A 27,526-nucleotide genomic window follows, 5' to 3' on the forward strand; every position below is an offset into this window, starting at 1 on the left:
TAAGATGAAGGGCTCAGTAAATAATATCTTTACAATAAGGTAATACACCGTTTTTCTTGATTGTCTTACATGCACTTACTACAGCAGTAAAACATCATTCTGAAATGGCTTTTTATTGCTGTCAGTACAGTGTGGGTGAGTAACAACACTCACTCAAAGACCTCCAGAAGCATGGCCCTTTGGCCTATCTCAGCTAGCAGTGTCTCCTCAGAGCTGAGCTGTGTTTAGAGCTGCAGACTAACAGTGGAACAGCAGCCAGACACCCTGTTAGCCTTTTTCCAGCAGGACACACACACACACAGACACACACACACAGACACACACACACACACACACACACACACACACACACACACACACACACACACACACACACACACACACACACACACACACACACACACACACACACACACACACACACACACACACACACACACACACACACATACGGACACACACGGACACACACACACACACACCATCTCTGCCTGCGACCCTGGATGGCTATGCATTTAGAACAGGATGCCATATCCAGTGTGTGTGTCCGCTAGGCTGAGGGCTCTGTCACCCAGGAGAGAACTTGAACACCCAGTGCTGATTACCTTCCCATCTCCTCTCCAGTACTGACGTCAATGATGGGGGGAGAGAAGGGTGGTGGAGGGGTGGAGAGGGGGAGGAGGAGGAGGGGTGCTGGAGAAGGAGAAGGGAAATGTAGGAGGAAGAGTGTGAAGGTGAACGGAAAGGCTCTGGAGCAACGAACCGTCCTTGCTGTCTCTGCCTGGCCAGTTCCCCTCTTTCCACTGGGATTCTCTGCCTCTAACCCTATTACAGGGGCTGAGTCACTGGCTTACTGGTGCTCTTTCATGCCGTCCCTAGGAGGGGTGCGTCACTTGAGTGGGATGAGTCACTGATGTGATCTTCCTGTCTGGGTTGGCGCCCCCCCCCTTGGGTTGTGCCGTGGCAGAGATCTTTGTGGGCTATACTCGGCCTTGTCTCAGGATGGTAAGTTGGTGGTTGAAGATATCCCTCTAGTGGTGTGGGGGCTGTGCTTTGGCAAAGTGGGTGGGGTTATATCCTTCCTGTTTGGCCCTGTCCGGGGCTATCATCGGATGGGACCACAGTGTCTCCTGACCCCTCCTGTCTCAGCCTCCAGTATTTATGCTGCAGTAGTTTATGTGTCGGGGGGCTAGGTTCAGTTTGTTATATCTGGAGTACTACTCCTGTCCTATCCGGTGTCCTGTGTGAATTTAAGTGTGCTCTCTCTAATTCTCTCTTTCTCTCTTTCTTTCTCTTTCTCGGAGGACCTGAGCCATAGGACCATGCCTCAGGACTACCTGGCATGATGACTCCTTGCTGTCCCCAGTCCACCTGGCCGTGTTGCTGCTCCAGTTTCAACTGTTCTGCCTGTGATTATTATTATTTGACCATGCTGGTCATTTATGAACATTTGAACATCTTGGCCATGTTCTGTTATAATCTCCACCTGGTACAGCCAGAAGAGGACTGGCCACCCCACATAGCCTGGTTCCTCTCTAGGTTTCTTCCTAGTTTTTGGCCTTTCTAGGGAGTTTTTCCTAGCCACCGTGCTTCTACACCTGCATTGCTTGCTGTTTAGGGTTTTAGGCTGGGTTTCTGTACAGCACTTTGAGATATCAGCTGATGTACGAAGGGCTATATAAATACATTTGATTTGATTTGAGTTGGAAGAGGAAGAGAAGGGGATATAGAGGAAGGGCATCATTCACCTCCTCTGCCCCCGTCCTGAATAAAGTACATTTTTTCCTCTCCTCCATTTGCATCTCTCCATTCCTCCCTCCATTCCTCATAGAATCTACATATTCCTCTCACTACCGCCACAGTGATACTGCCAAAACCCTGTCAGAGCCTGTCCCGCTGCCTGACACACACACACACACACACACACACACACACACACACACACACACACACACATCGGCAGTGCTTGCCATCAGTGTGGTGGTACAGTAGGGGAGTGTATTAGGAGCTGGCCCGGTGAGTCCCTGACAAGAAATGAGCCAATTAAGTCTTCCCGTGGCTCAGCTTAGAGCTGCTTATGGCAGAGGTCACATACACAACGCGCGCACACACCGTGCACACACACCGTGCACAAACACCACACACACACACCTACCACGCACACACTCACAGGCAAAGGTCAGATGACGCCAGTAACACGCTAAATAATTCCTAACATTTTATCTTCCATCTCCGTAGGGGGCAGCAGCAAAACCAGCCATCAATTCAACTCAGATATGCTACCTCAGTACGTTTATCTAAGGCATGGAATAATACCCATACCCTCTCATTCTCTCTCCTTCAGCTGGTAATGGCATGGAGAAGACGGCTTGGAGATAAGCCCACGGTAAAGTAATTGTAATGAATGACCCTGATGAAATATTGTAATGGTAGATTAAGACTCGGGAGTGAGAGGAGTTGTGAAGGCGTAGTGTGTCTGTGTGTGACGATTCTGTTGCCCATCGTCCCTCTCACAGACTAACCTTCTCCCCACCACGGGCACGCTGACTGTCTCCACATGCAGATAAATCCTCTAAACGTTCCCAAATGGACATTCTGCTATGTATTGTGTGTGTTCAGACACACACACACTGATTTGTTCAGGGCTTTATCCAGATTACTCAGTGTTGTGTTGGAACACAATACCACAATAACCCGGCTGGGTATTATCATGTCGCATCATCACTACACAGCATAATAACACTGTCTGTAACACTGGGGAGTCTGTCTGGCTGGCTGATGAAAGGGAAGGCCACTGAAAACATGCAGAAAATGGAAAATAGCAGGAACAGTCCCAAACCCAGTCCCTTTTCCCTCGATAAATAAATGTGAGAAACCGGTAAATTATAATAAATAATTCCCATGAACAGCATGACGTTAAATGGAACTGTTAAATTATATGCAATGTCCAAATCTGGCTTCTCTGGGACCATGGCCTACTCTGCTATCTGAATGATCAATCATCAACACTCAGGGTGAGGACGGACAGCGCATCTCAGCATGGAGCGCAGTTCGCAATGCATGTATCATCTCAGCATGGAAACTTATTTTCCTGTGAAAATTAGGACTACATTTTCTGCAGCATAGCCTACGCTACAATAATAGAAGGACTGAATGCGTGTCTAATTAATACATCTCCATCTGGGTTTCTGTCACGCCCTGACCTTAGAGAGCCTTTTTATGTCTCTATTTTGGTTTGGTCATGGTGTGATTTGGGTGGGCATTCTATGTTCCATTTTCTATGTTTTTGTATTTCTTTGTTTTGGCCGGGTATGGTTCTCCACCATGGCCTATTTATTTCCTTAACTTACCTCATTTGCACTCACTGTATATAGACTTTTTGTTATCTTTTGTTCTACTGTATTATTGACTGTATGTTTTGTTTATTCCATGTGTAACTCTGTGTTGTTGTATATGTTGAATTGCTATACTTTATCTTGGTCAGGTCACATTTGCAAATGAGAACTTGTTCTCAACTAGCCTACCTGGTTAAAAAAAGGTGTTCTCAACTAGCCTACCCGGTTAAATAAAGGTGTAATCAAAAATAAAAAATAAAAACCACACATGCATTCACCTACTCCGTTAACCTACTCTGTGTCTCACAAAGACACGGCGGTTGCAACCACAAATCTCAAATTTGGAGTCATCAGACCAAAGGACAGATTTCCACCGGGTATAATGCCCATTGCTCATGTTTCTTGGCGGAAGCAAGTCTCTTCTACAATTTTGGTGTCCTTTGGTAGTGGTTTCTTTGCAGCAATTCGACCATGAAGGCCTGAATTCACGCAGCCTCCTCTGAACAGTTGATGTTGAGGTGCGTCTGTTACTTGAACTCTGTGAAGCATTTTTTTGGGGTGGCAATTTCTGAGGCTGTTAACTCTAATGAAGTTACCCTCTGCAGCAGAGCTAACTATGGGTCCTTTCCTGTAGTGGTCCTCATGAGAGCCAGTTTCATCATAGCTCTTGATGGTTTTTGCGACTGCATTTGATTGATGATCGTCTGAGACCATTCATCCAAACAGCTGATGAAACTCTGGGTTTGCACAATCGAAGAATTTCTGTCAGCAATCAAACCACCTCAGGGAAGCTAATCTGCATGCTCGTCGTCCTCACCAGGGTCTTGACCTGACTGCAGTTCGGGGTCGTAACCGACTTTAGTGGGCAAATGCTCACCTTCGATGGCCACTGGCACCCTGGAGACGTGTGCTATTCACGGTTGAATCACGGTTTGTATCGGGCAGATGGTAGACAGCGTGTATGGTGTCATGTGGGCGACCGGTTTGCTGATATGAACAGAGTGCCCCATGGTGGCGTTGGGGTTATGGTATGAACAGGCATAAGCTACAAACAACTAACACAATTGCATTTTATCGATGTCAATTTGAATGCACAGAGAGGCATGTTTGGGATGCTCTGGATTGATGTGTATGACAGGGTGTTCCAGTTCACCGCTAATATCCAGCAACATTGCACAGCCAATGAAGAGGAGTGAGACAAACTTCCACAAGCCACAATCAACAGCCGGATCAACTCTATGTGAAGGAGATGTCGTGCTGCATGAAGCAAATGTTGGTCATACCAGATACTGACTGGTTTTCTGATCCATGCCTCTACCTTTTTTTAAAGGCATATGTGACCAACAGATGCATATCTGTATTCCCAGTTATATTAAATCCATAGGTTAGGGCCTAATGAATTTATTTAAATTGACTAATTTCCTTATATGAACTGTAACTTCTTTGTAATTGTTGTATGTTGCGTTTACATTTTTGTTTTGTGTAGATGTCCCTAGCCTGCCTCATGTAGGTAATAAATTCAATGCAGTAAGTGTTATATTTAGCAAATAAATGATGGGTTATGCATAAGCTTCTAACTTATAGCCTCTGTCAGATGGCCTCTCTCCTTAAAAAAACACCCCTTAGCTCTTGCTGTCCCAGGAAAAGCTAGACTAGAATAGCTTGCTTGACATTTTTTAAAGCATTTCTTATACTAATAGACTATTCGAAGAGGGATGCAAGCTCTTGTTTGCTTAATGTTAAATACAGCAGCCAATAGAACTCACAGTCAATAGAACTCAAACATGTCATTACAATGATGAAGATAAGGACAACAAAACGTATTTCATTTAACTGTTGAAAGGAATAAAGCAACAATAGAGAGAGAAAGAGGAGGTAGGTTAATACGCACGTCGCACAACATTAGGGGAAATATTATGAAAGGTAGCCTATATAGCCTACTAATTACAAGAACAAAAAATGTATTATATTTCAAAATTAAAATAACATTTGCTAGCCTATAATTGTAACTTTGTATGCTGCATGTCCTGCACCAGCATCACGTTTTCTTCCAGCTTCATGGTTTGAACGAGTCCATGTAATACAGTTTAATACAGTACAGTAATAGACTACAGTCCACACTCAGAAAGGTTAGGCTACTGGAGCTTGTTTCATTTATTTACCCAAGAGAGCATAGATGCATCTATGGGCTTTGTGTTTTTCTGTCGTGCGTAATGTGCTGTAGCCTGTACCGTATAGGCCAGGGTTCCCCAATTGGCTGTCCTCAGCCCGAATTTGATTTTAAACATTCATAAAAAAACAGCAGCCTTTCGGTTACTGGCCCAACGCTCCTAAGCACTAGGCTACCTAGTGAGCAAGGTTTGAGAAATGATTATGTTTCAGTCAAATATTATATCTGCTTCTTGCAGTCAATTTGCAGTCTACAAATGATTTGTAATTATGTTCCGGCCCTCCGACCATCCACTCAGCCCATCGTCCGTGGCTGAATATAGTTGATGATCCCTGTCATCAACTATATTCTATGTATCGGATAATCGCACAATCATTTGGGCTTTTTTGGGTTTGGGATCATAATATGTATTTAAGATATGGATCATCAGACTCCGGTAACATCAGGTTTGAGTTTTCATGCTGATCAAAGCCCTAATAAAACCCAGACAGATATGTTTTCTAATGCTTTTGAATGACTCTTCCGTTTTTGGGGGGAAATACCAGGTTACCCGGGAGAAAAGTGATTTATTCTCAGGATGGAACATTTGTAAAATACAGGGAAAATATTCAACCCTAACAATAACTTCCCCTCAATTACAGGCAGGCCGACGTCTCCATAGGGAACCAGGGAATGATGGTGTTTCTTCACTGTACAGTGTTACATTTACATTTGAGTAATTTAGTCGCTCTTATCCAGAGCAATTTAGTTAATGTAGTCTTGTTGAGATAAATATACCAAATATCAAAGTCATATTAAGTACATTTTTGTTCAATAAAGTAGCTATCAGCAAAGTCAGTGCTAGTAGGAAAAAGTCAAGAGTGAGTGTTAGTTCCTGTGGTAATGCCTATAGGCTTTAGCTCAGTGGGCTATCACAGTCTTATGGGGCACAGACCACCAGGCAGTGTTGTGTAAACTCAGTTACATAACCCTGTCTTTCTCCCCTCCAGGCAAGTCTCCCTACCTACCTGTTACAGTAGAGCCTGTCTAACAAGAGCTGTAAATGGGATTAGTGCTTCTCTTTATGAGAGTCAACCATCCTTCTTTGAGATCCACCTGGCCGGTTAAAGCTGTATTAGAAAGGTGGTTAGCAGAAACAAAGGAAAACATTAAGCTTTTTAATCCCTTAAAGCTGCTTTATGTAATTTAATAAATAAACAGAAACTGTGTCTCTAGCTCCACTCCAGGGAAATGACTCATGCATGTTTCAGCATTGTCTGTCTATCTGCCCGCCTGCCTGCTGGGGCTGAGAGGGGCTTATTGTGGAGCAGGCAGACAACATATCAGACATACTATACCCTCTTCTCACCTGTCTTTTCCAATGTCTCCTCTTCTCTCTCCGCCTGTCCTATATGTTCACCCTCTCCTCTTTGTTTACCCTCTCCCCTTCTCCACCCTTCCCCTCACCTCCCCTCGCCGCCCCTCCCTTCTTTCCCCCTCTCTTCCCCTCCCCTTCCCTGTTCTCCCATCCCCTCTCCTCTCTCCCCTTCTCCTTCCCTCTCCTCTCCTACCACCCCCCTCATTTTTTGCTGGTAATGTCTATTTCCAGACTCTGTAAGCTCATTGAACAAATACATTCATCTTCTACATATACTTTTCCTGTGGGATAATTCAAAAACCCCGATTTTCTGTCAATTTGAAGCAGAATAAGCCGCTAATAATTAAAGTGCCAGTAATAACTGTAGTGGGATGTCCACTAACAAGGCTGGATCTCTGCTACAGAATGTAAATATAGTTCTGCAGTCACCCAGTGTGTGTGTGTGTGTGTGTGTGTGTGTGTGTGTGTGTGTGTGTGTGCGTGTGTGTGTGTCTATCAGTGTGTGTGTGTGTGTACGTGTGAATGTGTGTGTGTGTCTGTGAAGCCTGGATGACGCCTGTTCATTAGCCAGAGTATTCCAGTGATGGGGGACTGCTGAGATACATTTAATTATTCATTGAGAGAAGCTGTCTCACACTGAGCCTAGGACAAATAAAAAAAAATATTCCCAGGTAGCCTTGATAATCACGCCAAACACGCCCGTAGCAGTGAATTAACCACAGTTTTGGTCTGATTTCCTATGTGCTACACATGCTTATGTTGTCAAGCTGGGTGCTATATAAGCAACACTAGTGTGCTTCCACTGACAGCTAAATCAGTTTCCTATGCTGCCTGCACCCCAACGAGAGTAAAGCCCCTTCACACTCAGGTCTGGAATAGAAAAGGCTACAAAACAATCCCCACCCAGCAGTAGCAGGGAATCAGCTGAGCACATATTAGGGATGGGCCTGAGTAATGTTGTACTCGAACGGACATCAAAGCTCCATCTTTAACCAGTGCTAAATATTTTTTTAAATACTGTAAAAGTATTTGGTGGAATGTGCTTTGTGTCTGCCCAAAGACAACGTTCGTTTGCTTTGACTCTAGTATTCCATTTGTGCGGGGCACAAGAAAACATAAACCAAGCCAAGCATCACATAGTTCTTCTCACTGAATTCCCTTTCGCCCACCGCATCTCATTCACTCAATTGCGGGTTACACACGCATGCTGAGTGCGCACCCAGGCTCCCGTTAGGCATACATAAATAAATGCCTATAAAAACGTATCTAACTGATGGGATACACAAGCTACCTTCCTTGCCAAATGACGACAGTTTTATCACAAATTCAAAATGGACTGGTTGACTGAAGTAGGAAAATCCGTGTTCCAACAACAAGCTGCAGTTCTGGAATAATTGCGTCCCGTTTTATTTTCCGCTCATGCTACTTTGCTAACTGCTAGTGACATTTATAATTGGTTAGGCTAAAGCCCCCCTAAACATAGACAATATTCCACTGAAAATATACAGAAACATTATTTTGATAAAGAATAATTAAGCATATGCCAACTCACCAAACAGATGTCGTGTCTATAATTCATCACCATGTAGTGTTCAATGTGGAATTGTTGATCTATTTAGAAAATTCCAAAGAACCGGTAGAATAAACTACACGGAACAACAATATAAACTTAACATGCACCAATTTCAAAGATTTTACTGAGTTACAGTTCATATTAGGAAATCAGTCAATTCAACCCCCCCCCCAGAGGATACAGCAAGAGATGAAGCCAGATGTGGAGGGCCTGGGTTTGGCGTAGTTACACATGGTCTGCGGTTGTCTGCGGTTGTGAGGAAGGAAAATTCTCTAAAACGATGTTGGAGATGGCTTAAGGTAGAGAAATTAACATTCAGTTCTCAGGCAACAGCTCTGGTAGACATTCCTGCAGTCAGCATGCTAGTTGCATGCTCCTTGGCATTGTGTTGTGTGACAAAACTGCACAGTTTAGAGCAGCCTTTTATTGTCCCCAGCACAAGATGCACCTGTGTAATGATCTTACTGTTTAATCAGCTCCTTGATATGCCACACCTGTCAGGTGGATGGATTATATTGGCAAAGGAGACATGCTCACAAACAGAGATGCAACCAAATTAGTGCACACTTGAAAACATATTCTGTTCTATTTTATTCTGTTCTATTACGTCATGTTTTTTACTATAAAATAGGTGTCTTGACTGTGAAAAGGTGTCTTGACTGTCTTGTCTGCTAAATTAAAGGAACAAAGCTATGCCATTGCACAGTCATAGGCTTCTTTCTACAAGCAAGCACCACTGCTGAGGTTACTGCATTTTGAAGATTGTTTTCCACAATATAATATAACCACTTGATATTACGGTTTCAATAAAGGCACTTAAATGGCACTTGATTTTTTGAAAATACATGTTCAGTGCATTCGGTAAGAAATCAGACGCCTTGACTTTTTCCACATTTTGTTACGTAACAGCCTTATTCTAAAATGGATTAAATTGTTTTTCCCCCCTCATCAATCTACACACAATACCCCATAATGACAAAGCAAAAATTGGTTTTTAGATTTTTTTGTCAAGGCATATAAAATTAAAAACAGAAATATTACATTTATATAGGTATTCAGACCCTTTCCGCAGTAATTTTTTGGAGCATCTTTGGCAGCGATTACAGCCTAGAGTCTTCTTGGGTATCATGCTACAAGCTTGTCACCTGAATTTGGGGAGTTTCTCCCACTCTTCTCTGCAGATCCTCTCAAGCTCTGTCAGGTTGGGTGGGAAGTGTCGCTGCACAGCTATTTTAGATCTTTCCAGAGAATTTCGATTAGGTTCAAGTCCGGGCTCTGGCTGCGCAAGTCAATGACGGGGTGGCAGGGTAGCCTAGTGGTTAGAGTGTTGGACTAGTAACCGGAAGGTTGCAAGTTCAAACCCCCAAGCTGACAAATGGTACAAATCTGTACAAATGGTACAAATCTGTAACCCACTGTTCCTAGGCCATCATTGAAAATAAGAATTTGTTCTTAACTGACTAGCCTAGTTAAATAAAAAAATGACATTCAGAGAGATCCTAAGCTCTCTGGAGCAGGTTTTCATCAAGGATCTCTCTGTACTTTACTCCATTAATCTTTCCCTTGATCCTGACTAGACTTCCAGTCCCTGCTGCTGAAAAACATCCCCACAGCATGATGCTGCCACCACCATGCTTCACCGTAGGGATGGTGCCAGGTTTCCTCCAGACGTAACGCTTGGAATTCAGGCCAAAGAGTTCGATCTTGGTTTCATCAGATCAGAGAGTTTCTCATGGTCTGAGAGTCTTTACGAAATCTCCAAGCGGGCTGTCATGTGCCTTTTACTGAGGAGTGGCTTCCATCTGGCCAATCTACCATAAAGACCTGATTGGTGGAGTGTTGCAGAGATTGTTGTCCTTCTGCAAGGTTCTACCATCTCCACTGAGGAACTTGAGCTCTGTCAGAGTGACCATCAGGTTCTTGGTCACCTCCCTGACCAAGGCCCTTCTTCCCCGATCGCTTAGTTTGGCCAGGGGGCCAGCTCTAGGAAGAGTATTGGTGGTTCCAAACTTCTTCCATTCAAGAATGATGGAGGCCACTGTGTTCTTGGGAACCTTCAATACTGCAGACATGTTTGTACCCTTCCCCAAATCTGTGCATCGACACAATCCAATCTCGGAGCTCTAAGGATAATTCCTTAGACCTCATGGCTTGTTTTTTGCACTGATATGCATTGTCAATGGTGGGACCTTATATAGACAGGTGTGTGCCTTACCAAATCATGTCCAATCAATTGAATTTACCACAGGAGGACTCCAATCAAGTTGTAGAAACATCTCAAGGATGATCAATGGAAACAGGATGCACCTGTGCTCAATTTTGGAGTCTCATAACAAAGGGTCTGAAGACATAGGTATTTCAGTTTTTATTTTTTATACATTTGCACATTTCTAAAAATGTGTTTTCACTTTGTCATTATGGGGTATTATGTGTAGATTGGTCCATTTTAGAATAAGGCTATAACGTAACAAAATGTGGATAAGTCAAGGGGACTGAATACTTTCCGAATGCACTGTATATGTGCACATTTTGCAAGTTGGATTTTTTATTTGTAATAGTTATGCTAAATTAGGCATTGTTGCCCACTGTTGGCATGTAGATAAATGCGCACATATTTTTTTCCAGTGCATGCTTTTTATTTATTTTGTTGAGTATTGAAACATTAAAAACATGTAAAATGTCCATGCCTTGGCCATATCTCTCATGCCTTCACGCCACAGGCTGTAAACCAACAGGATTGGCCTGGATAATGTTTTCACCACTCTCTAAAGGAAACAACACGATTGATACTTGGCTAAGCTTGTTTTCTAATAGTAGAGAATAATACCACCACCTAAACCTCTTGAATGACAGGGCAAAATGTTGATTTCCGCCTAAATAGACATACCCAAATGTAATTATGTTTCATTAGATGCCCATAAATAATATCTGGTAATGTTGCATAGTTTCAGAAAGGTCTGGAACTCACTTTTCTGGGACAAATGGTTATAAATTGCTGAGGTGAACTCCCTTCGGAAATAGAGCTTGAAATGACTGAAATGCTTACTAAATATAATAACAATCAAATTATAAACAACTTACTCTAAGATTTCCCCGTTCTTATAACTAAAATGCATACAGTTGAAGTCAGAAGTTTACATACACTTAGGTTGGAGTCATTAAAACTCATTTTTCAACCACTCCACAAATTTCTTGTTAAAACTTCTTATGGCTTAGATCCCGCTAACGGGATCGAAATGACAACAGCCAGTGAAAGTGCAGGGCGCCAAATTCAACATAAATCTCATACTTAAAATCCCTCAAACAAACAAGTATTTTACACCATTTTAAAGATAAACTTGTTGTTAATCCCACCACAGTGTCCGATTTCGAAAAGGCTTGACGGCGAAAGCACACCAAACGATTATGTTAGGTCTGCACCTAGTCACAGAAAAACACAGTCATTTTTCCAGCCAAAGAGAGGAGTCACAAAATGCAGAAATAGAGCTAAAATTAATCACTAACCTTTGATGATCTTCATCAGATGACACTCACAGGACTTAATGTTACACAATACATGTATGTTTTGTTTGATAAAGTTCATATTTATATACAAAAATATCTGTTTACATTGGCGCGTTACGTTGAGTAATGTTTTGCTTCCAAAACATCCAGTGATTTTGCAGAGAGCCACATCAATTTACAGAAATACTCATAATAAATGTTGATGAAAATACAAGTGTTATGCATGGAACTTTAGATAAACTTCTCCTTAATGCAACCGCTGTGTCAGATTTACAAAAAGCTTTACCCGAAAAAGCACACCATGCAATAATCTGAGTTCAGCGCTCAGACAACAAAACAAGCCATGCAGATATTCACCATGTTGTGGAGTCAACAGAAGTCAGAAATAGCATTATAAATATTCACTTACCTTTGATGATCTTCATCAGAATGCACTCCCAGGAATCCCAGTTCCACAATAAATGTTTAAATTGTTCGATAAAGTCCATCATTTATGTCCAAATACCTCCTTTTGGTTTGTGCGTTTAGTACACAATCTAAACTCACGACGTGAAAGTCCAGGCGAAAGTTTAGACGAAAAGTCATATTACAGTTCGTAGAAACATGTCAAACGAAGTATAGAATCAATCTTTAGGATGTTTTTATCATAAATCTTCAATAATGTTTCAACCGGAGAATTCCTTTAGTCTGTAGAAATGCAATGCATGAGCTGATCACGCATGCTCACATGAGAGTTAGCTCTACACTGGCAGACCTCTGACTCATTCAGCTCTCATTCGCCCCTCCTTCACAGTAGAAGCATAAAACAAGGTTCAAAAGACTGATGACATCTAGTGGAAGCCTTAGGAAGTGCAATATGACCCCATGGACACTGTATTTTCGATAGGCAATGACTTGAAAAACTACAAACCTCAGATTTCCCACTTCCTGGTTGGATTTCTTCTCAGGTTTTTGCCTGCCATATGAGTTCTGTTATACTCACAGACATCATTGAAACAATTTTAGAAATGTTTGAATGAGTGTTTTCTATCCATATCTACTAATAATATGCATATATTAGCAACTGCGCCTGAGTAGCAGGCAGTTTACTCTGGGCACCTTATTCATCCAAGCTACTCAATACTGCCCCCAGCCATAAGAAGTAAACAAACTATAGTTTTGGCAAGTCGGTTAGGACATCTACTTTGGGCATGATACAAGTAATTTTTCCAACAATTGTTTACAGACAGATTATTTCACTTATAATTCACTGTATCACAATTCCAGTGGGACTCTTTGCTTGGGAATCAGGGGAAAATCAAAAGAAATCAGCCAAGACCTCAGAAAAAAAAATTGTAGACAAGTCTGGTTCATCATTGGGAGCAATTTCCAAACGCCTGAAGGTGCCAGGTTCATCTGTACTAACAATAGTACGCAAGTTTAAGCACCATGGGACCACGCAGCCGTCACACTGCTCAGGAAGGAGACGCATTCATTCTGTCTCCTAGAGATGAACGTACTTTGGTGCAAAAAGTGCAAATCAATCCCAAAACAACATCAAAGGACCTTGTGAAGATGATGGAGGAAAGAGGTACAAAAGTATCTATATCCACAGTAAAACGAGTCCTATATCGACATAACCTGAAAGGCCGCTCAGCAAGCAAGAAGCCACTGCTCCAAATGGGTCTTCCAAATGGGTCTTCCAAATGTACAATGACCCAAGCATACTTCCAAAGTTGTGGCAAAATGGCTTAAAGACAACAAAGTCAAGGTATTGGAGTGGCCATCACAAAGCCCTGACCTCAATCTTATAGAACATTTTTGGGCAGAACTGAAAAGCGTGTGCGAGCAAGGAGGCCTACAAACCTGACTCAGTTACACCAGCTCTGTCAGTAGGAATGGGACAAAATTCACCCAACTTATTGTGGGAAGCTTGAGGAAGGCTACCCGAAACGTTTGACCCAAGTTAAACAATTTAAAGGCAATGCTACCAAATACTAATTGAGTGTATGTAAACTTCTGACCCACTGGGAATGTGATGAAAGAAATCAAAGCTGAAATAAATCATTCTCTCTACTATTATTCTTACATTTCACATTCTTAAAATAAAGTGGTGATCCTAATTGACCTAAGACAGGGAATTTGTACAAGGATTAAATGTCAGGAATTGTGAAAAACTGAGTTTAAATGTATTTGACTAAGGTGTATGTAAACTTCCGACTTCAACTGTATGATCATACTTGTGCAGTACAATATTAGCACTATTTATGACAGAGAATTATCCTAAATGTGGCGTAGAGACACATTTAAAATATGTGCAGGTTCGGTACAACTTCTGCTTTAAGCATGAAGTGATTTAATCCGTCTGTGACAAAAAAAGTGCTATTGTATCAATTCTATGGCATTATTTCATATTTTTTCATGTTGAAAGCTCTAAATCTGGCTGAGAATATCACATCAAGATTAAACTACTATTGTTGCATCTGCTAGACTCCCGTTTCATATGCACTATTGCAAGCTGTGAGTTTCACAGGCACAGGAAATCGTTCCTTTGTCTGCATAGGCCAGAAAATGTGACACGTCACTCCCTATGCAAATGTTGGGTCTGAAACCTGACACTGAAACCTGAGATGAGGCTTTCTGGCACGGGACCCTACGACGTTCACAGAGCACTTTGTACACCAAAATGTCAGTCAGAACTGGTCCAGAAACGCTCAAAATCCCCCATATAGGGAACTTAACATCTAAGAGGTTGGCTGTATTTATGTTCACAACTTTTTACTGTGTCAGTAAAATGCAGTTTATGGATAGCATATTCATATTTGGTACCAGAATGACTATACATAGGCCTATACTGCAGGTCTGAGACAGAGTGTGAAAGTGAGTTATTGAAGATGTTTTTTCGCTACAACTACACAACAACAAGGGTATGACATACCACCTTTAAAAGACCTAAAACTCATCAAAAAGCAAGTATGGCCATCCTGTAGCATGTAGAGACAGAGATAGTTCTAACAGGTGTGCTTTACCATGCTCTATAATGTCCTGGTATGATAGCGGATGTAAGCTAGCTGCTGCCAACCTGCCATGCTCAGATATCTGACTGTGTCTAATAGACAGGGGATTGGCTGCTCTCTTCTACCAGGTAGCAAGGGATTCAGACTATTGTACTGCCCTCTAGTCCTTCCTCCAGACCTCCCTTCTTCCCTCTTTCCCTCTAGACCTCCCTCCAGACCTCCATTCTTCCCTCTTTCCCTCTAGACCTCCCTTCTTCCCTCTTTCCCTCTAGTCCTCCCTGCAGACCTCCCTTCTTCCCTCTTTCCCTCTAGTCCTCCCTCCAGACCTCCCTTCTTCCCTCCTTCCCTCTAGACCTCCCTCCAGACCTCCCTTCTTCCCTCCAAACCTCCCTCCTTCCCTCCAGACCTACTTCCTCCCCTCTAGACCTCCTTCTAGACCTCCCTTCTTCCCTCCTTCCCTCCAGGCCTCCCTCTAGACCTCCTTCTTGACCTCCCTCTACACCTCCCACCTTCCCTCCAGACCTCCCTCCAGGCCTCCCTCCTTCCCTCCAGACCTACTTCCTCCCCTCCAGACCTCCCTCCTTCCCTCCAGACCTCCCTCCTTCCCTCCAGGCCTCCCTCTAGACCTCCTTCTTGACCTCCCTCTACACCTCCCACCTTCCCTCCAGACCTCCCTCCAGGCCTCCCTCCTTCCCTCCAGACCTACTTCCTCCCCTCCAGACCTCCCTCCTTCCCTCCAGACCTCCCTCCTTCCCCTCCTCCTTCCCTCCAGACCTCCCTCCTTCCCTCTAGACCTCCCTCCTTCCCTGTAGACCTCCCTCCAGACCTCCGTCCCTCCAGACCTCCCTCCCTCCCTCCCTCTCTCCGTCTGCAACTCTCACCTTGCCGTGTTAAATATTCATAGGCAAACTAGTTTCCTGGCCGAGCAAAGGATGAGAAAGGAAGAGGAGAGGAGGGAGAGGAAGAGTACTGGATAGGAGATGAGGGAGAGGAAGAGGAAAGGAGGGAGAGGAGAGGGTTTGACAGCTTAATCATGGAGTCAGAGCTGCAGACAGGACAGGTCTTCTTTCTCTGCTGCCTCTGGCTGTCACAACCACCTACATGATGTAATCACCTCTCCTCTACTGACATCCAGCAGACAGAGCAGAGAGAGAGCAGACAGGGCCTTGGAGATTAGAGGTTGACCGATTAATTGGAATGGCCGATTAATTAAGGCTGATTTCAAGTTTTCATAACAATCGGAAATTGGTATTTTTGAGCACCGATTTGGCCGAATTATTATTATTTATTTTTTTACACCTTTATTTAATCTTTATAGGCAAGTCAGTTAAGAACACATTCATATTTTCAATGACAGCCTAGGAACAGTGGGTTAACTGCCTCGTTCAGGGACCGAACGACAGATTTTCACCTTGTCAGCTTGGGGGATGCAATCTTGCAAACTTACAGTTAACTAGTCCAACGCTATAACGACCTGCCTCTCACTCGTTGCAACCCACAAGGAGACTGACTGCCTGTTACGCGAATGCAGTAAGCCAATGTAAGTTGCTACCTAGCATTAAACTTATTGTAACGTTCGTCGTTGGGAGAAAGAGAGGAGGACCAAGGTGCAGCGTGGTAAGTATTCATATTCTCTTTTAATGAACACAAATACTCGAACAAAACAACAAAACACGAGAACGAAACGAAAACAGTCCTAAACGGTGAAATACAAACACAGAACAGAAAATAAACACCCACGAAACACAGGTGGGAAAAGGCTACCTAAGTATGATTCTCAATCAGAGGCAACTAACGACACCTGCCTCTGATTGAGAACCATACCAGGCCAAACACAAAAACACAACATAGAAAACGGAACATAGACAACCCAGCAAACTCAGGCCCTGACCATACTAAAACAAAGACATAACAAATGAACTAAGGTCAGAATGTGACACTTATCTTATAAAAACAATCAATCAATCATAATCACTAGTTAACTACACATGGTTGATGATATTACTAGATATTATCTAGCGTGTCCTGCGTTGCATATAATCTGACTGAGCATACAAGCATAGAAGTATCTAAGTATCTAACTGAGCGGTGGTAGGCAGAAGCAGGCGCTAAACATTAATTCAAACAGCACTTTCTTTGCGTTTTGCCAGCAGCTCTTCGTTGTGCGTCAAGAATTGCACTGTTTATGACTTCAAGCCTATCAACTCCCGAGATGAGGCTGGTGTAACCGAAGTGAAATGGCTAGCTAGTTAAAACGCGCTAATAGCGTTTCAAACGTCACTCGCTCTGAGCCTTGGAGTAGTTGTTCCCCTTGCTCTGCATGGGTAACGCTGCTTCGAGGGTGGCTGTTGTCGTTGTGTTCCTGGTTGAAGCCCAGGGAGGAGCGAGGAGAGGGACGGAAGCTATACTGTTACACTGGCAATACAAAAGTGCCTATAAGAACATCTAATAGTCAAAGGTTAATGAAATACAAATGGATAGAGGGAAATATTCCAATAATTCCTATAATAACTACAACCTAAAACTTCTTACCTGGGAATATTGAAGACTCATGTTAAAAGGGACCACCAGCTTTCCTATGTTCTCATGTTCTGAGCAAGGAACGTAAAAGTTAGCTTTCTTACATGGCACATATTGCACCTTTACTTTCTTCTCCAACACTTTGTTTTTGCATTATTTAAACGAAATTGAACATGTTTCATTATTTATTTGAGGCTAAATTGATTTTATTGATGTATTATATTAAGTTCAAATAAGTGTTCATTCAGTATTGTTGTAATTGTCATTATTACAAATAAAAAAATTAAAAATCGTCCGATTAATCGGTATCAGCTTTTTTGGTCCTCCAAAATTGGTATAGGCGTTGAAAAATCATAATTGGTCGACCTCTAATGGAGATACACAGAGGTATAGACTACAGACAGACAATACCATAGAGATACACAGAGGTATAGATTAGAACAGATAGCACCATAGAGCTACAGCGTGGTACAGACTAGAGACAGACAGGACCATAGAGATACACAGAGGTATAGATTAGGGACAGACAGGGCCATAGAGATACACTGAGCTATAGATTAGGGACAGACAGTGCCTCATAGATACACTGAGCTATAGATTAGGGACAGGGCCACAGAGATACACTGAGCTATAGATTAGAGAAAGACAGGGCCATAGAGATACACTGAGCTATATATTAGAGACAGACAGGGCCATAGAGATACACTGAGCTATATATTAGAGACAGACAGGGCCATAGAGATACACTATAGATTAGGCCCAGGGCCATAGAGATACACTGAGCTATAGATTAGGGACAGGGCCATAGAGATACACTGAGCTATAGATTAGGGACAGACAGGGCCATAGAGATACACTGAGCTATAGATTAGTGACAGACAGTGCCTCATAGATACACTGAGCTATAGATTAGGGACAGGGCCACAGAGATACACTGAGCTATAGATTAGGGACAGGGCCATAGAGATACACTGAGCTATAGATGATGGACAGACAGGGCCATAGAGATACACTGAGCTATAGATTAGGGACAGGGCCATAGAGAAGATAGAGACAGGGTGGTAGACATAGAAAGACAGAGGGAATGTTTCAGAGAGGTAAAGAAGATAGAGACAGGGTGGTAGACATAGAAAGACAGAGAGAATGTTTCAGAGAGGTAAAGAAGATAGAGACAGGGTGGTAGACATAGAAAGACAGGGAGAATGTTTCAGAGAGGTAAAGAAGATAGAGACAGGGTGGTAGACATAGAAAGACAGAGAGAATGTTTCAGAGAGGTAAAGAAGATAGAGACAGGGTGGGAGACAGAAAGACAGAGAGAATGTTTCAGAGAGGTAAAGAAGATAGAGACAGGGTGGTAGACATAGAAAGACAGAGAGAATGTTTCAGAGAGGTAAAGAAGATAGAGACAGGGTGGGAGACATAGAAAGACAGAGAGAATGTTTCAGAGAGGTAAAGAAGATAGAGACAGGGTGGGAGACATAGAAAGACAGAGAGAATGTTTCAGAGAGGTAAAGAAGATAGAGACAGGGTGGGAGACATAGAAAGACAGAGAGAATGTTTCAGAGAGGTAAAGAAGATAGAGACAGGGTGGTAGACATAGAAAGACAGAGAGAATGTTTCAGAGAGGTAAAGAAGATAGAGACAGGGTGGGAGACATAGAAAGACAGAGAGAATGTTTCAGAGAGGTAAAGAAGATAGAGACAGGGTGGGAGACATAGAAAGACAGAGAGAATGTTTCAGAGAGGTAAAGAAGATAGAGACAGGGTGGTAGACATAGAGAAAGACAGAGAGAATGTTTCAGAGAGGTAAAGAAGATAGAGACAGGGTGGGAGACATAGAAAGACAGAGAGAATGTTTCAGAGAGGTAAAGAAGATAGAGACAGGGTGGGAGACATAGAAAGACAGAAAGAGAATGTTTCAGAGAGGTAAAGAAGATAGAGACAGGGTGGGAGACAGAAAGACAGAGAGAGAATGTTTCAGAGTAAGGTAAAGAAGATAGAGACAGGGTGGTAGACATAGAAAGACATAGAAAGAGAGAATGTTTCAGAGAGGTAAAGAAGATAGAGACAGGGTGGGAGACATAGAAAGACAGAGAGAATGTTTCAGAGAGGTAAAGAAGATAGAGACAGGGTGGGAGACATAGAAAGACAGAGAGAATGTTTCAGAGAGGTAAAGAAGATAGAGACAGGGTGGGAGACAGAAAGACATAGAAAGACAGAGAATGTTTCAGAGAGGTAAAGAAGATAGAGACAGGGTGGGAGACATAGAAAGACAGAGAGAATGTTTCAGAGAGGTAAAGAAGATAGAGACAGGGTGGGAGACATAGAAAGACAGAGAGAATGTTTCAGAGAGGTAAAGAAGATAGAGACAGGGTGGGAGACATAGAAAGACAGAGAGAATGTTTCAGAGAGGTAAAGAAGATAGAGACAGGGTGGGAGACATAGAAAGACAGAGAGAATGTTTCAGAGAGGTAAAGATAGAGACAGGGTGGTAGACATAGAAAGACAGAGAGAATGTTTAAGAGAGGTAAAGAAGATAGAGACAGGGTGGGAGACATAGAAAGACAGAGAGAATGTTTCAGAGGTAAAGAAGATAGAGACAGGTGGGAGAAAGAAAGATAGAGACAGGGTAAAGAAGGAGACAGGGTGGGAGACATAGAAAGACAGAGAGAATGTTTCAGAGAGGTAAAGAAGATAGAGACAGGGTGGGAGACATAGAAAGACAGAATGAGAATGATTTAGAAAGACAGAGAGAAGTTTCAGAGAGGTAAAGAAGATAGAGACAGGGTGGGAGACATAGAAAGACAGAGAGAATGTTTCAGAGAGGTAAAGAAGATAGAGACAGGGTGGGAGACATAGAAAGACAGAGAGAATGTTTCAGAGAGGTAAAGAAGATAGAGACAGGGTGGGAGACATAGAAAGACAGAGAGAATGTTTCAGAGAGGTAAAGAAGATAGAGACAGGGTGGGAGACATAGAAAGACAGAGAGAATGTTTCAGAGAGGTAAAGAAAGTGAAAGCCTCAGAAATACAGAGGCACAGATGGGATCCGCCAGACGAAAGGCTGGTATAGAGGGGAGAGGCTATAAAGACAGAGGGAGGAGGTTAGGGCAGGGGTGTCAAACTCATTTTCCCCGCAAGCTGCATTTATTCTTCATGGAGGTCCAGAGAGCCGGATTTAAAATGTATTACATTTCCTTTATCCATCGCTTTTGGAATTCTGAATCCTCCCTGACTGTCTAGCTTTCAGTCGTTGACTGTTAGCAAGCTGGACAGAGTGAAGAGACTATAAATGTAGGCCATTGTCATTTCTGCACAGTTTCCAATAGGTTTTAGTCATTTCAATGTCGATTGAAAAAATGTCATTCAATTTTTATTTTTTACTCAAACCACCTGTCGGCGGATTGAATGGGTTAACGTTCGTTAGAGAGAAGTTATTAAAGAGTTAGTGGAATGAAGGGAGAGGTTCGAGAGTTCACTTATAGAGCTACTGGGAAACAGTTTGTCAAGAGGTAATCTGAACAGTCTTCCAGTATGAACGGACAGTCATCCAATCTATTCACACACAGCCACGTCATGTTAGACCCAGCCGTGCTCATACCAGACATCCCAAATACAGACCTAGGTCTTCCAGTATGAACAGACAGTCATCCAATCTATTCACACACAGCCACGTCATGTTAGACCCAGCCGTGCTCATACCAGACATCCCAAATACAGACCTAGGTCTTCCAGTATGAACGGACAGTCATCCAATCTATTCACACACAGCCACGTCATGTTAGACCCAGCCGTGCTCATACCAGACATCCCAAATACAGACCTAGGTCTTCCAGTATGAACGGACAGTCATCCAATCTATTCACACACAGCCACGTCATGTTAGACCCAGCCGTGCTCGTATCAGACATCCCAAATTGAATCCAAATTGTTTCTTTTCACCCACATTGAAAGAGTCTATTATAACTTTCCATGGCCCTTTAGTATTGAGCGAAGTTGGGAATTGAAAAAAAGCTGTGAGATAGGTTCCTCAGAGACCAGTGCTATCTCACTCAGTTCTATCATTTTTCTCTCTAGAGGTCTTGAAATACAACAGAGCTGAGAACACCCACACACACAGCTTTGTTTTCATGAAATTTTAGGACCTTTTGGAGTGTAAAAATGTTTGACCATTAAATATCCTATTTTCCCTAACCCTAACCCTAGCCCTTAACCTATCCCTAACCTTAACCCAAAAAAACCTAAAGCTAACCATAACCATAAGCCTAACCCTAAACCTAACCCTAACCCCAAAACCCTAAACCTAACCCTTACCCTTAACATAATATTTGAACAAATTCTGGACCTGATATTTTCCTACCTTTTCAGAACAATCAGGTGAAATGTTAGGACATTGGGGTCCTGATAATGTAGGAAAACAAATACACACACACACACGCACCAGGATATGGACAGACAGTGGCAAGTGAAATTGAAGGACTTTCAAGTACTTTTTCAAGCACTAATATTTATTTTCATGTAACATCAATTTGTAATAGGTCCTATTATGCAATCCTTTCTGGTCACCAACAGATGGCAGTATATCGCCACAACCTCATGAAAATACAAACAACTAACTTACCATTCAAATCAAATCAAATCAAATGTTATTGGTCACATACACTTATTTAGCAGATGTTATTAAGGGTGTAGCGAAATGCTTGTGTTCCTAGCTCCAACAGTGCAGTAGAATCTAACAATTCACAACAATACACACAAATCTCAAAGTAAGAAATATATAAATATTATGACGAGCAATGTCAGAGTGGCATTGACTAGAATAGAGTATATACATATGAAATGAGTAAAACATTATGTAAACATTATTAGAGTGACCAGTGTTCCATTATTAAAGTGAACCATGATTCCATGTCTATGTATGTAGGGAAGCAGCCTCTAAGGTGCAGGGTTGAGTAACTGGGTGGTAGCTGGCTAGTGATGGCTATTTAACAGTCTGATGTGCTTGAGATAGAAGCTGTTTTTCAGTCTCTCTGTCTCAGCTTTGATGCACCTTTACTGACCTTGCCTTTTGGATAATAGCGGGTGAAAAGGCTGGTTGATGTCCTTGATAATCTTTTTGGCATTCCTGTAACATCAGGTGCTGTAGGTGTCCTGGAGGGCAGGAAGTGTGCCCCTGGTGATGCATTGGGCAGACCTCACTACCCTCTGGAGAGCCCTGCAGTTGTGAACGGTGCAGTTGCCATACCAGGCGGCGATACAGCCCGACAGGATGCTCTCAGTGGTGCATCTGTCAATGTTTGTGAGGATCTTTGGGCCAAGCCGAATTTCTTCAGCCTCCTGAGATTGAAGAGGCACTCTTGGGCTTTCTTCACCACACTGTCTGTGTGTGTGGACCATTTCAGATTGTCAGTGATGTGTACAGTACGCCGAGGAACTTGAAGCTTTTCACCCTCTCCACTGTGGTCCTGTCGATGTTCTACTCAATAATACGTGTTTCACTACTTATTTACTAAATACATGAGTGTTAAGTCTAAGACTGATGATGTTGACTGATTTCCTTATATGAACTGTAACTCAGTACAATCTTTGAAATTGTCCCAGACTTGAAGTTTGGGAACCGCTGTACTACTAACTTCTCTCCCTGCTTGCTTTAATGCTTCCTCTCGCTATGTACTTCCTTTGCCTCCGTCATTGCAACCTGACTCACCACTGTCTGTCTCTATACAGAAAAGGTATTTTGTTATAAGAACTTAAAGTTGCCCATCTTTTGATTATAGCTAACTTAATTTCAGTCAACTGCTCCTGCTGAGCTCAGGCTCTGTACAACGTTAGCTTCTAATTTCATCCTTCTAGCCAGCTAGTTATAGCTAGCTACCTGGCTAATGTTTACCTGGCGCCGACAAAGATGGTCGCCTCGCTTCACGTTCTTAGGAAACTATGCAGTATTTTGTTTTTAAATGTATTATTTCTTACACTGTTACCCCAGGAAATCTTAAGTCTTATGACATTCACTATTGGATATAACAGCAACGTCAACTTACCAACATTACGACCAGGAATATGACTTTCCCGAAGCGGAGCCTCTGTTTGGACCACCACCCAGAACAATGGCTGGGGTCCCAGTAGGCGACCAAAAACAACGGCGCCCGCAGAGGGGGCAGATGGAGCAGTCTTCTGGTCAGGCTCCGTATACGGGCACATGCTCACTGCTCCAAAGTATACTACTCGCCAATGTCCAGTCTCTTGACAACAAGGTAGACGAAATCCGAACAAGGGTTGCCTTCCAGAGAGACATCAGAGACTGTAACATTCTCTGTTTCACGGAAACATGGCTCACTCGGGATACATTATCAGAGTTGGTACAGCCACCTGGCTTCTTCACGCATCGCGCCGACAGAAACAAACATCTTTCTGGTAAGAAGAAGGGCGGGGGTGTATGCCTTATGATTAACGAGTCGTGGTGTGATCATAACAACATACAGGAACTCAAGTACTTTTGTTCACTTGATCTAGGATTCCTTACAATCAAATGCTGACCGCATTATCTACCAAGAGAATTCTCTTCGATTATAATCACAGCCGTGTATATCCCCCCCAAGCAGACACCTCGACGGCCCTGAAAGAACTTCATTGGACTCTATGTAAACTGGAAACCACATATCGTGAGGCTGCATTTATTGTAGCTGGGGATTTTAACAAGGCTACTCTGAAAACAAGGCTCCCTAAATTTTATCAGCATATCGAATGCGTGACCTGGGCTGTCAAAATTCTGGATCCCTGCTACTCTAACTACCGCGACGCATACAAAGCCCTCCCCTATCCTCCTTTTGTAAAATCTGACCACGACTCCTTGCTCCCAGTCTATAGACAGGAACTCAAACAGCAAACACCTGTGCTCAGGTCTGTTCAACGCTGGTCCGACCAAAATGATTCCACGCTTCAAGATTGCTTCGATCACGTGGACTGGAATATGGTCCAGATAGCCTCAGACAACAACATTGATGTATACGCTGATTCGGTGAGCCAGTTTATTAGCAAGTGCATCGGTGATGTTGTACCCACGGTGACTATTTAAACCTTCCCCAACCAGAAATTGATGGCAGCATTCGCGCAAAACTGAAAGTGCGAACCACTGCTTGTAATCATGGCAAGGCGACTGGAAACATGAGCAAATACAAACAGTGTAGCTAATCCCTCCGCAAGGCAATCAAACAAGCTAAGCGTCAGTATAGAGACAAAGTAGAGTCACAATTTAAAGGCTCAGACATGAGACGTATTTGGCAGGGTCTACAGTCAATCACGGATTACAAAAAGAAAACCAGCCCCGTCGCGGATACAGATGTCTTGCTCCCAGACAAACTAAACAACTTCTTTGCTCGCTTTGAGGACAATACAGTGCCACTGACACGGCCCGCTACCAAAACCTGTGGGCTCTCCTTCACCGCAGCCGACGTGAGTAAAACTTTTAAACGTGTTAACCCTCACAAGGCTGCCGGCCCAGACGGCATCCCTAGCCACGTCCTCAGAGCATGTGCAGACCAGCTGGCTGGTGTGTTTACGGACATATTCAATCAATCCTTATCCCTGTCTGCTGTTCCCACATGCTTCAAGAGGGCAACCATTGTTTCTATTCCCAAGAAAGCTAAGGTAACTGACCTGAACAACTATCGCCCAGTAGCACTCAATTCCATCATCATGAAGTGCTTTGAGAGACTAGACAAGGGTCATATCACCTCCACCCTACCTGACACCCTAGACACACTCCAATTTGCTTACCGCCCCAATAGGTCCACAGGCGACGCAATCGCAATCACACTGCACACTGCCCTAACCCATCTGGACAAGAGGAATACGTATGTAAGAATGCTATTAATCGATTACAGCTCAACATTTAACACCATAGTACCCTCAAAACTCGTCATCAAGACGAGACCCTGGGTCTCGACCCCGCCCTGTGCAACTGGGTCCTGGACTTTTTGACGGGCTGCCCCCAGGTGAGGATAGGAAACTACATCTCCACCCCGCTGATCCTCAACCCTGGGGCCCTACAAGGGGCTCTCAGCCCTGTTCACCCATGACTGCGTGGCCAAGCACACCTCCAACTCAATCAAGTTTGCAGACAAAACAATGGTAGGCTTGATTACCAACAATGATGAGAAGGCCTACAGGGAGGAGGTGAGGTCGCTCAGTGTGTGGTGTCAGGAAAGTAACCTCACACTCAATGTCAACAAAACAAAGGATATGATCGTTGACTTCAGGAAACAGCAGAGGGAGCACCCCCCATCCACATCGATGGGACAGTAGTGGAGAAGGTGGAAAGTTTTAAGTTCCTTGGCGTACACATCACTGACAGACTGAAATGGTCCACCCCACACAGTGTTGAACACAGGCAGGTTGCACCTCTTCAACCTCAGGAGGCTGAAGAAGTTTGGCTTGTCACCAAAAACACTCACAAACTTTTACAGATGCACAATCACAATATGTAGGTAAACGATAATTAACAAAATGGTGAGTAAATGCTATTTCACAAATATAAAGCAGTGTAAACGGCACTTACGTGCGTTTAACCTCCACTACATCCCTAGTTGGGTCTGGCAAATCCCATTCATAAACATCAATATCCTGCCAGGCAGGTTGAATCTACATTTGCCCGGCATTTTTGCTACCGATATGATGTTTGGCGGCACCTAATCAGTCAGTTCTGTGCCTGTCTGGCTGAGTGGCAGTGTGGGTGGAATGAGCGAGCTCGCCTGGCATCCAGAGCGCCAAACACGTGAGGAAAGTATTCTAGTACTTGAATTTCAGAGTGCCAAATTACTTTAAGCACCTCAAGCACCTTGTGCGAACCCTGACACACACACACACACACACACACACACACACACACACACACACACACACACACACACACACACACACACACACACACACACACACACACACACACACACACACACACACACACACACACACACACACACACACACACACACACACACACACACACAAACACACACTCTCTTACCCCATTCATGGGATAGGTATTCCATCCCAGCTCTCCCAAAACAGAGGTGGTGTCCAGCAGTACCACTGAAACAGAACAGGAGAGAGAAACACAACTATTAGCATAATGTTGATATACATAGATCACTGTTTCCGCCTCAGTAATTGAAATATAGCTCATAAATGTTCTCATTTAGACTTTTGTATCTTAACAAAAATGAGTTTTTCACCCAGATGAATATTTGTGGTGGGTCCATTTCAGTAAAGCATTATTTCCGAGCTGAAGAGCACAATTTAGGCCTGATAGATTGTAGTCAGATTGCTGTCAACAGTCTCTCTCCCTCTCTCTCTCCCATTCACAGGCTTTATTTCAATGTCACTCAGACAATAAGGGCTTCTTGTTTGTCCCCAGAGTTTGCTTGCAGCACCAGATAATAAGATTACAAATACCCGTCCCTCCGTCCTAAACCATTTCAGTGTAATATCCGGCTATTTATTGTGAATGGGTCTCTGTAATTCATGTACACTATGTATACAGTAGCATGCAAATTGTATAGACAGTTGAGTGGATTCTGATAGATTTTGTTGATAGCTTTGACTGTAATAGGAAAACATGTCATTGACCTTCTGATATAAAATCTGATATAAAATCCATTGAAATACCAGTAACTTTATTAGTGAAAAGTGATTCATCTTTATATACTTGTTGATTTTAACCGAGTGGAATGTCACTCCCAGTACCTTTCAGAGTTTTTCTATTGAGGCTTATCACTTAGTCAATATTCCAAGTTCACTGCTCCCAGGCAGCAGCATCGTGAACCTGAGTCTGTCAAAATATTATAGTTCTAAAAACATCTTTCCATCGCTGTCTCTCTCAAGGACAGAAAGCTAAATAATTCAGGATCAGAATGTCATTAGGCAAACTTCACTTTTATAAAGACTAGAATAATAATCTCAGTCTTTCTGAGCAGTGGGTGGATGGATTAGATGTTTAACCTTCAACTTCACACATTAAGTCTCTTATAAGAATCTGTGTTTGAACATTATCTGTGTTCTCTGTCTCTTCTCTA

General features: G+C 43.0%; 1 protein-coding gene across 1 annotated transcript in view; it reads right to left on the reverse strand.

Annotated features, from left to right (window-relative positions):
• The window catches only part of LOC112224409 (ephrin type-A receptor 6), a 280,716-nt gene that overhangs the window by 240,121 nt on the left and 13,069 nt on the right, over nucleotides 1-27,526 (reverse strand). Inside the window, exon 2 of the mRNA XM_042319754.1 lies at nucleotides 26,479-26,543. Within this exon, the coding sequence (XP_042175688.1) occupies nucleotides 26,479-26,543 (65 nt within the window). The remainder of the gene's footprint in view (nucleotides 1-26,478; nucleotides 26,544-27,526) is intronic.

Source organism: Oncorhynchus tshawytscha, linkage group LG03, assembly GCF_018296145.1.
Source record: "Oncorhynchus tshawytscha isolate Ot180627B linkage group LG03, Otsh_v2.0, whole genome shotgun sequence".
Taxonomy (NCBI): domain Eukaryota; kingdom Metazoa; phylum Chordata; class Actinopteri; order Salmoniformes; family Salmonidae; genus Oncorhynchus; species Oncorhynchus tshawytscha.